This window comes from Hetaerina americana, unplaced genomic scaffold (assembly GCF_022747635.1).
Source record: "Hetaerina americana unplaced genomic scaffold, ioHetAmer1.1.p SCAF_10, whole genome shotgun sequence".
NCBI classification, from domain to species: Eukaryota; Metazoa; Arthropoda; class Insecta; order Odonata; family Calopterygidae; genus Hetaerina; species Hetaerina americana.
In genome coordinates this window covers 2,961,688-2,973,806 of record NW_027286070.1, presented here as the reverse complement: position 1 = coordinate 2,973,806, position 12,119 = coordinate 2,961,688, and the positions used below count along the sequence as shown (strand labels likewise).

The 12,119-nt window shown below is 36.8% G+C and overlaps 1 protein-coding gene across 1 annotated transcript in view; it reads left to right on the top strand.

Moving 5' to 3' along the window:
• The window catches only part of LOC139699480 (muscle-specific protein 300 kDa-like), a 96,215-nt gene that overhangs the window by 30,311 nt on the left and 53,785 nt on the right, over positions 1 to 12,119 (top strand). The window contains exons 34-45 of the mRNA XM_071598187.1: positions 632 to 820; positions 987 to 1,121; positions 1,212 to 1,391; positions 1,783 to 1,941; positions 3,153 to 3,326; positions 4,231 to 4,341; positions 4,681 to 4,968; positions 5,824 to 6,315; positions 7,575 to 7,904; positions 9,839 to 9,962; positions 10,453 to 10,649; positions 10,737 to 11,072. Of these exons, the coding sequence (XP_071454288.1) occupies positions 632 to 820; positions 987 to 1,121; positions 1,212 to 1,391; positions 1,783 to 1,941; positions 3,153 to 3,326; positions 4,231 to 4,341; positions 4,681 to 4,968; positions 5,824 to 6,315; positions 7,575 to 7,904; positions 9,839 to 9,962; positions 10,453 to 10,649; positions 10,737 to 11,072 (2,715 nt within the window). The remainder of the gene's footprint in view (positions 1 to 631; positions 821 to 986; positions 1,122 to 1,211; positions 1,392 to 1,782; positions 1,942 to 3,152; positions 3,327 to 4,230; positions 4,342 to 4,680; positions 4,969 to 5,823; positions 6,316 to 7,574; positions 7,905 to 9,838; positions 9,963 to 10,452; positions 10,650 to 10,736; positions 11,073 to 12,119) is intronic.

Below are 12,119 nucleotides of genomic sequence, written 5' to 3'. Positions count from 1 at the left end.
CAGATTAAATTACTTTGCAGTAAGCCTATTTGTTGTTGCTGCATACAGCAGTCACTAGGGCACTCTTGATTTTTTCATACCTATAAGTGGTGAGGAGATTTTAGAATTTTAGTTGCATGCTCTGGGGTATAAAATAAATGAAATTAGCATACCTGTTATAATATATGAGTTTTTGGGCTATATCTTAGTTTTCATGTTTTTTATATTATTCAGGTTCCTGAACAATATAAAAAAACATGAAAATATATGGTAATTTTATCATTACTCTTGGGGAATCTGTAAGTGTACGTAAAAGGGAATTCCTCAAAAAATAAACCATTGATGTGATTCTGAGTGTTTTTTTGATCAGATATTTGATAATTCTAAATCTACAAGTGGCCATTTATGTCACGTTCTTTTTTAACTTCCTCCGTGTTGACTTTTGAGTAGCTTTTGCTAGTATTATGCCGTAAAGCACTGTAAAGCCAAAGTTCAACCAATTAAACAAGTGAAATATCCATATGAGATAATGATATTGTGGCCACGTGGGAAACCTGGGTGGGTTGAAACTTATGGATCCAGGACTATTGCAACCCTGTCAAACACGAATAGGAAGGAATTTCTATGACATTGTTATTTGTTTGGTCCACAGCACATGCAAGATGAGGTAAATGGTAAGCGTGGTGAGATTGAACACTTGAAGTCAGAAGCCACTGAGCTGTCTGCTTGGGCCAACAAGCCTTCCCTGCTGGATGAGGAGGTGAAAAGGTTGTACCTTCGATGGGAACAGCTCCCGAGTCAATGCGATGCAAGGCGCGAGAGCCATGAAGTGGAGATGAGGGTGAGCATCCTGTCCTTCAAGGACATATCCTTCAACTTCACCACCTAATGAAATTAGTTTGATCATGGAAGTAATTTTATAATGTCACTCTTGGGTGAATGAATGTATATAGGCATACGCTTGGAATATTTAAAAAAATTATATTTTGTATTCAATCAATTTCCAGGAGTACCTGGCATATCACCAGTCCCTGCAAGACACTGAGAAGTGGATTCTGCAGGTGTCTTTCCAACTGATGGCTCACAATTCACTCTACATCACAAACAAGCAACAGACACAAGAGCAGATCTCACAGCATGAGGTTGGTTTTGATTTTATTTTTTATATTATATTTCAAAATATCCTTAATGCAGTGCATAACTTCCTGATACATGACTTTCATCCCCAAAAGGCTCTTTTGGAAGACATCCAGAAGTACCAGACTACTCTAGATGACCTGAAAGCTAAAGGCCATGGTCAAATTGAGAGGTATGAAGTGACCACACCTGCTATTCGAGAGACAATTGTGACACAGCTCAATAATGTCCAGGACAGCTACAAGTCCCTACTCTCTACAGCCATTCAAATCAAGGTAAATGAAGAATTCCATTTGGTGCAATTGATTTTTGATAAGTTTGGTTTGAATTTACATATTCTGTGTACTATTAGATTGAAATCTTGGGCTGCGATGGGGAAGGTGACAGATTCCTCACTCATCATTACCTTTCCCCACCCTACTCCTTTTATATGGATGTCATTTTCTTCCAGCACATATAGGTAGGTTTTAATGGCTGGGTTTACAAACAAAATTATCCTCACTGTCTGAAATGTGTAAGAACACCAATAAATCATATCCCATGGTGGAATGATATATTCAGCATATTATTGAAAAGTTACAGATTACCTGTATTTTGCTGAAAAAGGCCATTGTAATTGATATCTCATTATTTAAAAAATTATTTTTTTTTGCTTTACTCATGCAGAATCGCCTCTTGGAGTCTCTGGCTAAGTTCCAGGAGTATGAGGACACCCTTGAGAGCATTATGCGCAACCTAGACACCTATGAGCCAATCATAATTGAAGAAGTTGAATCCCCTGTTGAGGATCTGCCAACAGCTCAGCGGCAACTGGAGAATATCCGGGTAGGTGGTAAAACAATATTCCCTTGTGAAAACATTGTGTGAGTACAACTGCAGTAAACTCCTTATTATCCATGGTGGCATTATCTGGGCTGTGAACTATCCATGCATCACCGTTTGGTTTCATGTCTTTGCAGGGATGGTAGATTGGAGGGCTATGGGGTGGGATGGGTTGTTTACCTGTGCAGGAAGAGGGCCATGTGCAATGGGATAGCTTTCTGTACTAGAGAAGAGATACAACTTTTCTATACATCTATTGTTTCTTTTTAGTGGTTTTCTGCGGTGCATGGTCTTAAGGATAGGGAAAATTTTCTCATTTTTCTCCAATTATGACCCCACCAGCCAGTCCCTTGTCTCACGCCAGACTTCTCATCACCCCTTCGAGGGTGTGTATATTTCAGTCTGGCCAGGACAGCTCTTTTCGATTCTTTTCCATCAGAAAAACTAATGCAATGAGTATTTATTCAGTGATCGCCATTGGTATTTTGTTAAGGAGGTTGTGCATTTTGGCAACACACCACAGGGAAGGGTAGACCTTGGAAAGTGCCTCATATGCAGATTATCTGTGTTTCCTTATAATCTATATACTCTTCACCAGATATTGTATGGAAAATTAGGAGTTTGCTGTATTATAAAACAAAAATGTTTAAATGGTAAATAAGTAACGTTATAGTTCAATGTTATACTAAAGAGTATGGACTATAAAACATTGTAATTCATTTAATTTATGATGATTTTGCCAGAATGGAATTAATATAATTAATTCTCTTCATTGTACATGGGTTACTGTAATCTTTATTACTTTTTCATTTTTATCTGAACAACTTTATCAGTTAAACTATAAAACCTGTAGGAAATGGGGTCAGTTCTCATTATTTCATTTGTTGGTTAGATTACTTATTCTGTGCATCCTGATTGAGTAAGTCTTTAATTTATTTGAGTAATAATTAATCAACAAATAAAAATGAGAAAAGACCAATATTCATGATTGGTCAATGGGCATCCTGAGTTTACTGGCATGGGAGAAATTTGGGGATAGTAATTTATTGAAAAGTGTAATTATGCTTTACTTTGAAGTAGGTAATTGTTACCTCAGCATGAAAAAAATAAGAAATTACCTGATTCCAAGAGTATTTATCTATCTCAGTATCATGTCTCATGCCTCTTAATTTCTAACCATTTCCCCAAATTTATATATTTTTTCACCAAAAAAGGGATTGCACAACAAATTGCAAGCAGAGAAGGCCAGGCTTGCCACAGCTGTACAAGCCTGTGAAGCAGCAGCTGCTTGTATATCTAGACCAAGCAGTCCGCAAGACACAGTGCCAGCTCCAATCCCTGATGAGGAGCTGGTTGTAAGGGCCCGGCTGGAAGACATCATAGACCAGGTATTTGTTATAATAATTCCACAAGGCATGCAAAAATATGACATATTGTTACTAGCATTGAACAAAATACTTTCACGTGATGCACCTAACTCAATCAGGTGCTGCAAACTATGCTGTTAATTGAATTAATTATTTTTTAAATATGTAAGTGATAACATATGGTTGATATTCATTCATTATGCAAAAATGTTTTTGCCACTTAAATATAGCTAATAAGCAATTATGCTAGTGTATTAAATCATGCAGGAATAGTTTGCAAGACCAGCGTCATAAGTTTTAGTAGTTTCATAGTTGTTTGCATGTTGACAATAAATGCATGAATTTATAAAAACATACCTACCAGCATATGCACCATTTGTTTTAAAACAACTGATTTGTTCAAGAAAAAGTTTATAATTTTTTTGGTTATGCAAGTGATTTTTTAAATTTAATTGTTATGTTTTGTGAATAATGTAGCTGCTTCAAACTATTGTAGCTATTTGGCTGCGTAGGTTTTCACGGCGGTGGTTTGAAGTACTCTGCATTGTCGGGTTTCACCGCGTCGTTGTTTGATTCAGACAACAGTTTTGCCGAAGTTGCATTCGGCGTCTTCAGGTCGAATACCATGCCCGAAGACCAAGACGCCTTCATCTTCGACCTGAAGACGCCGAATGCAACTTCGGCGAAACTGTTGTCTGAATCAAACAACGATGCGGTGAAACCCGACAATGCAGAGTACTATTGTAGCTATTATTAAATAAAATGCATGTATTCATTTAGTGTAGGAATAATACATAAATGTATACAATGTAATAACCATGCCATGGTTTTATCTGATTTTATTTTTGCTTATTTTCAATTAATAAATCTATTGTTATTTTTTTGCATGTTGTGCTTTTGTTTGATGCGTTTATTTTGTGTTCAGCCAAAGAAAGTCCAAGAAGTAAACCAGGAAACTAGTCCCAACATCCAGTTACTGTTGGAAAATCTGGCTTCAAAAGGGTTTTCTGACAAGATGGCTTACTTAATCACCAAGGTATTTATGAGTCGGCATTATGAAACTAAATATTTTATTAAGACCAAGCTGTACAAATTAGATGGATTTTAAGAAATCGATAAATTATTTGAAACACTCAAGTATCTCTGCCAGTAATCAGTGTGAAATGTATTTGTCTGTGTGTGAAGGAGAGACTCAGCAATTAGAAAAAGGGCACTCTCCATTCAAGAGATGCATACAGTGATGCTTTTTTGTGAAAAGATTCTGCCATTCATTCAACAGTTTTGCATGTATTGATGTGGAAATAAATCTGGTGTCCCAGTGACATGCTCATTTGTCCCTGATGACCCTTTCTCCCTGGGATGTTGATGCCCATAGGTGCAGAGTCACATGGTACTACTGACATCAACGGTTGGCCAGCTGGAGGAGAAGTCTCGCCAGCGGGGCAACCTGGGCAAGTGGGTGGCAGAGCAGAGCACCAGTGTGGCTGAGTGGGCATCGCGTCCCTCCAAGCTGAGGCCAGAGGCAGCCAAGGCTGAGTTGCAGCAGATGAATGAGATCCTGAGCAACCTGAGCGAGAAGAAGGCTCAGCTGGCAGAGTTGTCCGCTTCACCAAAGGAGGCAGACTCAGCTCTGGGAAGCCAGCTCTCTCAGTTGGAAGATGATGTAAGTGTCTTGAATGAAATGTTAGTGTGTTAGTCAATGTTCCATGTCTGCATGCTCCCTTCCAAGCATTTGGTGCTAGCATCAGCCACTTTGGCCTTAGGGCTAGAGTGCTTCATTTGCTTGGCACCGGGGCAGGAGCTTTGATGCGTGTTGAGTCGAGGATCAGAATGGCAACAAAGGACATTCACGCAAGCAAGCATGGGTTGGGTTCATTTGTCTGAGGCTTCATTTATCTGATGATTTGTCTGATTGAGCAGATCACAAGGACAAAAACATTTCCTTGACCAGGACTTAAACCATGGATCTTTCATCTTGCCGGGCTGATGCTCTAACCGCTTGAGCTATCAAGGGAACATAATTCACACTGAGCTCTGTGAGGGGTTTTAAGTCTACGTATATGTATCTACACACAATAAACATCTAGGTTCAATTTTTAGCCCTAAAATCATATTTTTTAAAGTTTTGAGATTAGCCCATCTCATTAACCTACTATCTGATTAGGAATCTGATGTGGAATGAAGTGGATAAGAGGGAGCCTACAATATTTTAAATCTGATTGTGAAGATTTATTCATCAGAATTAGAAACTCATACCTAAATTGTAGAATACAAAATTTCTATTTTCCCATTAATATTAAGTAGGTATGCTAACTTTTGATAGAATATTTCCATTTTTGTATTTTGAAAATCTACTGAGCCTAGTGTATTATGAAATATTTTAAGAAGTCGTACTGGAATATCAGTAATAAAAAAAATATTTCCAAAATTAAGCATTGGAAAAACTTTTAGTGTGAATTCCTTATATTTAATAAGATAATTTGATCGTCTATTAATGTGATTTTCAAATTATTTTTAGCTGAACAATGTCATATCCAAGAAGCAGATGGCTCAAGGTGTAATAGAGGACTACAGAAACTCAGCGCATGACCTTTCAATATGGTTTGATCAGCTCTTGAAGGAAATGGAGGCCCTGGAAAAGGGAAATGGATTGGACTGTTCGCAGAAGTTGGCAGTCATCAGTGATATTTCAAAGAAGTTTGATTCTGGGGACAATAAAATGGGAGATCTGAAAGAAAAAGCAAATGTTGTTATCAATGAAGTGAGCAACTTAGACTCCCAGCAAGTTGAGGACCAGGTTAAATCCCTGGAGAGGAGACACAATGACATACAGAAGAGAATCCACAGGAAAGCTCAAGTGCTGGACAAAACAAAGAAGGGCTTTGATAGTGCTGAGCAAGATATTGGGGAACTTGGGAATTGGGTGAGTGACGTGCAGAGCCAAATAAGGACATTCCCATTGCTGGGCTATGAGAGGAAACCTGCTGAAGAGAGACAGCAAGCAATAAAGGTAATTGATCCAATAATGAGCCGAGTATGACTCAGAATGCATAATGTGCCATGTTACCAACCATGACATTTCACCCCGTAATAATTAGAACATTAGTCCACACTTCAATGTCTTCTTGTGATTCCCTTTTGGAGTGGGTAGAGTCAAAAAAGCTGTAATACTTCCTCATATTTAATTGTTGAAGAAATTTATTAACATTCCTTGATTATTATTTTCACTTTCTGCACCTCTTTAGAGTTGAGAAACTAATCTCTATTTGTGCTTATCCTCCAAAATCATAACATAGTCTCCCCCTAATCATAATTCAATGTGCTAAGTACCAGTATAGCATGAATGTGGTATAGGTTCATTTTTCTAAAATATGGCCTATTTTGGGTGGGTTTATACCTAAGCAATAATCATAATTGTGCTACTGCTAATATTTTCTTTAAAGAAATGCCAATAGGACCCACCGTCAGCTGAAGTGTTCCTTGGTGAAATATTTAATTGGATGATTTATTTTGCATTTCTGCATTTTAAACTTGTTATTCTTATTCTCATGTACATTTCTGTTACTCACAAATATTGATATTTGTCTAACTGGCATTCCTCTATTAAACATTGATCATAAATCACACTATGATATATTCCAAAGAGGTGAAGATTTTTGAGGTTGTATTTTTGGGGTATTATAAAGTTTGGGGTGAGAAAATTAGTAAGATTAAAATATATGGGGCTGATTACCTAGGGACTGTAAATATCTAGCTGGTATGTTAGAGTGGAATTGACTTATGTGGGCTATGAAATTAAGGGTAAACATCAGTTTGCGGACCAATAAAATTGATAGGTTTTGAAGCCACTTTCCTTGGTTAAATAAAGGAAATTAATTTGTACAGTCTGGGCATGGACATCAAGGTTTAGAGCATGCATCTGCTGGTCAAAGGGTTCTGGGTTCAAATCCTGACTGATACATTTGGGAAGCTGCCTATACTCTACTTGATATCAAATCTTTCTGGAAAACAGATAGAACAGGAAAATTGATTAACTCACCTTAGTGTTAATCTACTGCTGATTCTTCTTACTATGGCTGGTATAGTATATAAAACTGCCCTTTTACAATGAATATCATTTTCTGTGAGGCTTGTATTGGTTAAGCTATACTCTCACCTATCAAATTCTATCTGTGGGTTGATCACTTAAGTTATGTTTGCTCTGTAAGCAAATTTGTTGAAAAGAAAGCTAATGAAATTAATAATAACCTTATATAAAATAATTTCCAGGGACTCATTAAAGATGCTGAGGGGAAGCAAGTTCTGTTGCAGTCCTTGGAGAAGCGAATCAACAACATGCAAACTGAACTGGAAAATCCAGAATTGCAGTCTTTGGAGAACTCTTTGAAATCTGTGAGCAATTCCCATAGTGACCTTCGATCCATATTGGATGAGGAAATGGATAAGGTGTCTACAGGCCTTGAGAACAGGAAACGGTTTGAGAAGTCCTTGGATGATGTCAGAAAGTGGTTGAAATTGAAATTAGGGGAACTTAAAAAGCTGGGAGCCAAAACTCCACTTCTGTCATCTGTGGTGGATCAAGATATTTCTCTGTGCAAGGTATGTCCTTTATGCAAACACTCAATGGAATGACTCATTGGAATTGCAATCAATCATGTGAATATGGCAATTAAATTTTTCATGTACATACATCCAACATACATTACAATCAGTAATTAATTCCTGAAACACTGCCTATGTTTTGCATAGCCACTAAGCTTGTGCCATTTGTCACCTATTCATAGTTTTCATCATTTCCCAGTTTTTCTCTGTAATTTGAAAGCTGTGCTCACAAGAAAACGAGGACTGGCTTACTATCAATTATTTAGCAAACATTTTCTCTGGGTTCCAGCTTAAATTTTGAATTTTAGCATTCTGACAAGTGTTGTGTAAATTCTGGGGACATATTTATCGGTATCATCATACCTATCTATTTTATTATAGGTTGCTTAATGCATTAGATCCAAGCTAAAACCTTAGATTCTATTGTTACCACTTCTTCTGGCTGTGTGCAATGATATAAATACAGGGCTGTCATTTTTAGACTTAAGGATTTAGCTTACTGTGACACCTATTCAAATATGATTAAAGGGGGAAGACATTACTGTCAATGACTCATGAGTGACAATGTAGCATTGTGGTACCATAAACTCACTGACTATGGGCCAGATGGATACAAGGCAAGCCGTTATTGAAAAAACATGTCAACGAGTATTCACTGTCCTTTTCATCTGAGCTCAAAATATAACCTCAGTTCTAACTTCAACAAATAGAAAATTATGAACTGTGCAATTTGTTTTTGTAAAATTGTATACTGTGCAATGTGCTTTTGTAAAGAATAATGAATTGGTGGCTAATAACTCTGGGAAAAATGCACTGTGGGAGTAGTGTGGGGTAAATGTGAGCTAACTGGGGCCACATGAGGCAACACGTGTTTGAGCATTTGAATGCCCATGTGCTGTGAGGGAAGTGTGCATTTAAGTGTCAGATGATGCAAGGGAAAAAGAAGTTGAAAGCTTTTGAGAAATTGAAATAGCTTTCCTTTTTCTCAAACAAATTAAAGTTTCTGCAGTTGTTGAGGAATAGCTTTAGCTAAGTTAAATATTTAAAATAGTAGGTCATAAACTAGGGAAGATGAAATAGTTTATTTAACTTGGAAGTGTTGTAGGCCAAAATGGTAAAAGTAGTAGGGACAGGAGGAGCCATTTGATGACTGGGACATTGGGTAAGGATGTTAAGATAAGGCTTGCTATAACTTTGATATGGAGCATAGTTATGTAGGGTGCGGAAACATGGTGATTGAAGCATGTTGATAGGTGTATAGAAGAGGATTTGGAAATGTGGGTGTGGAGTGAAGGTGAAGTGGAAAGAAAGGAAAACAAATGAGGAAGTGATAAAAGAAGACACTTTACTTTTCCACATAGAATTTTTATATTACGACCTAGGTTGAATTACAGCGTAACATCTCCAGGTCCTGAAGATATTATGCTGTAACAAAACCTAGGTCGTAATAAAAAAATTCCATCTGGAAAAGCAAAGGGTCTCCTTTCATCAGGAAGGATTTAAACCATGTTTTCCCTGAAACTGTGTCATTTATCAAATGAGGAAGTACTTAAGATAGTGAAAGAGAAGGAGAGTGGATAGTTGGAGAAATCCAAAGGAGAGAGGAAAAATGGATGCAAAGCATATTGATTGGCAATGGGATGTTGAAGACTGTGATAGAGAGGAGATAGGGTTCTAGGACGGAATGAAGGGAGGAAGGAAGTATGCAGTGATGAAGAAGGACCTATTGTAGTGTCAGGTTATGCTTTGTTGGAAGTGGCAAAGAAACATACCATTGTGTAGTCATTATCCATGTATAACCTACTGCAAACGGTTACTACCAAATAATAATAATAATCATGTATGTATGTTTTAGTTAGTGACACTTTCCATTTGTTGTTTTATTTGGATAATGGTATTTTTCATTTATGGTGTATTTTACATTTTTCCAGGTGTTTGAAAACGAAATAAAAGACTATGGTGATAACAACATCAATGAATTACAAAAGCAAGCCAACAGTTTGCTTAAAGAATGTGAGGATCCAGCTAAAAAACAACTAAATGATGTTATTGGTGGTAAGTGTTTCATTTAGATTTGCAGTTCAGTATTTTTCACTTTCTTGATCACCATAATTCTTTGTGGTGTGCTCTTTAAAGATGAAGTGTCGGAATAATCTTGAAGTAAACAGTATCTCAGAAAATCATTTGACTTACTTGATTTTGGGACTCATCATTTCTGGTTGCCTCATTAATTATGCCACCAGCTACATGCCAAGCAATTTATGTACATGTATGTTACTTTGAAGAATGATGTTGTTGACAAATAATGTTTCCGCATGAATCTGAAAAGTATTTTTGTGAATGAATACTTCTAGTCTGTTGTAGAATTTCCAGCCCCCCCTCGCACATCTCATAACTAATGCTCCAACCTTGAAGTGATTGAAAATATTTTGTCATTTTCTACGCAGCTTATACTTTTCACTGAGTTGTATTTCAACTAGATTTTTCTAAGCCTTTTTAAGAGTTAATCCATGTTAATCATTGTTGTCTTCCTAATTTTTTCCAGATGTGAATAATAAATACGAAAGCTTGAAGAATGGAATTGGGAAGAAATTGCATATTTTGGAAGATTTACTCAGGAAAAGAAAAGATTTTGAAGACAGAGTTGAAAATATTAAGCATTGGCTCAATGAGGCAGACATTGCTACATCTGCAGAAATCAGGGATTCCACCTCAGAATTGCTTGAAGAGCAGCTTGCTAAAGTGAGTTTTTTTTCTGAATCAAGTAACAAGTCAATTTTTGTCCTTTGCTCAATTTTTCTAAAACCACTTGGTTTTTTTTTCCTCCAGTATGACAAACTATCTCAAGAATCAGCTAGAGTCAAAGCATCGATTGATGAAATATTTGAAATTGGTAAGTCCTTTGATCCCACTTTGAGTGAAGCTGATAAATTCACTCTGATGGAGGACCTGAACAGCTTAAAAGACAAGTACACGAGAATAGCTGGCAGGATAAATGATAAGGTGAATGGATTGAGGGACACAATTGAGAAGTGCAAGGAAGTGGCAAATACGATTGCAGAGAGTGCTACCTTCATGGAAGGCCTCCAGAAAGAGATCAAGGAGCTGAACCGGCCCGTTGGAAGCAAGATTGAGGATGTTGAGAGTCTGTTATCTGCATATGAGGTAATGTTCTCTTTCAATAATTCCCAATGGATACAGAATAGGAGTATCGTCTAAGACAGGAGTAGATCAACCACATAATGGTGACGGGTGCTGTAATGTCACAATATGTTCATGAATCTTTTTCCATTGGGGACAAGACACTTGAGAGTGTGCACACATATTGAGCCATTTGCATCCCCACCCAAGTCATTCAATGATCTCCAAACAAGTCCAAGTTTTTTAATTATTCCAAAACTCAATACTACTCTTTAATGAGCAACATTAAAATAGGTAATATATTATATGTACATTTAAAAAATTTTCAGATATAATCAAGAACTAATTGTAATTGATTCAGAAATGATAATCACCTTCAACATAGCTTAAGATATAATATGTTAAACATTACAATTGTCGTAAAGTCAATGATTGAGATGATTGCCCTAGACTGTAATCTTTGTGGCAGAACAGGAATGTGCAAACAGAGTGAAGCAAAGGGTTCAATGCAATCATACACAATAATGGCACACACTCTCTTGAACATGGATTGATGGAGTGCACTGAGCATCTTTGGAAACCCTGAGTTTTCCGCCTCATAAATCCCGAGTGCATGTGTGAGGGCGACTCACAGCTGAGAATCTGAGTTTAGAAACCTCGTAATGGATATTTGAATATAAATTATATGTACCTTGTATTAGAAGGTAAAATTGTTTTTAAAAAAAGGCCATACAAATTAATGAGCATTGTAAAACATTATTAATAATTTTTTTCATTATATGCAAAGTGTTCATATATTTGCAAAACTTGTTTCTAGGCATAGCATTACTGGAATATAAGGCCCTTATCCTTGAACAACTACCTCCATTAAATCTAGTAAAATATGTCAAGTTAAAAAGTTATGCTATTATGTAAGTTAATTATTTTAGTAGCGCATAACTAATTTGGAATGTGGGTGAGTTTAGACTGTGCTATAATGTAGGATACTGGGATTTGTGATTCACAGGCATCTCTATCCTAATTGTAACAGGTCTAGTATAAAGTAATGGTTTTAAGATTATGGTTTCAGAT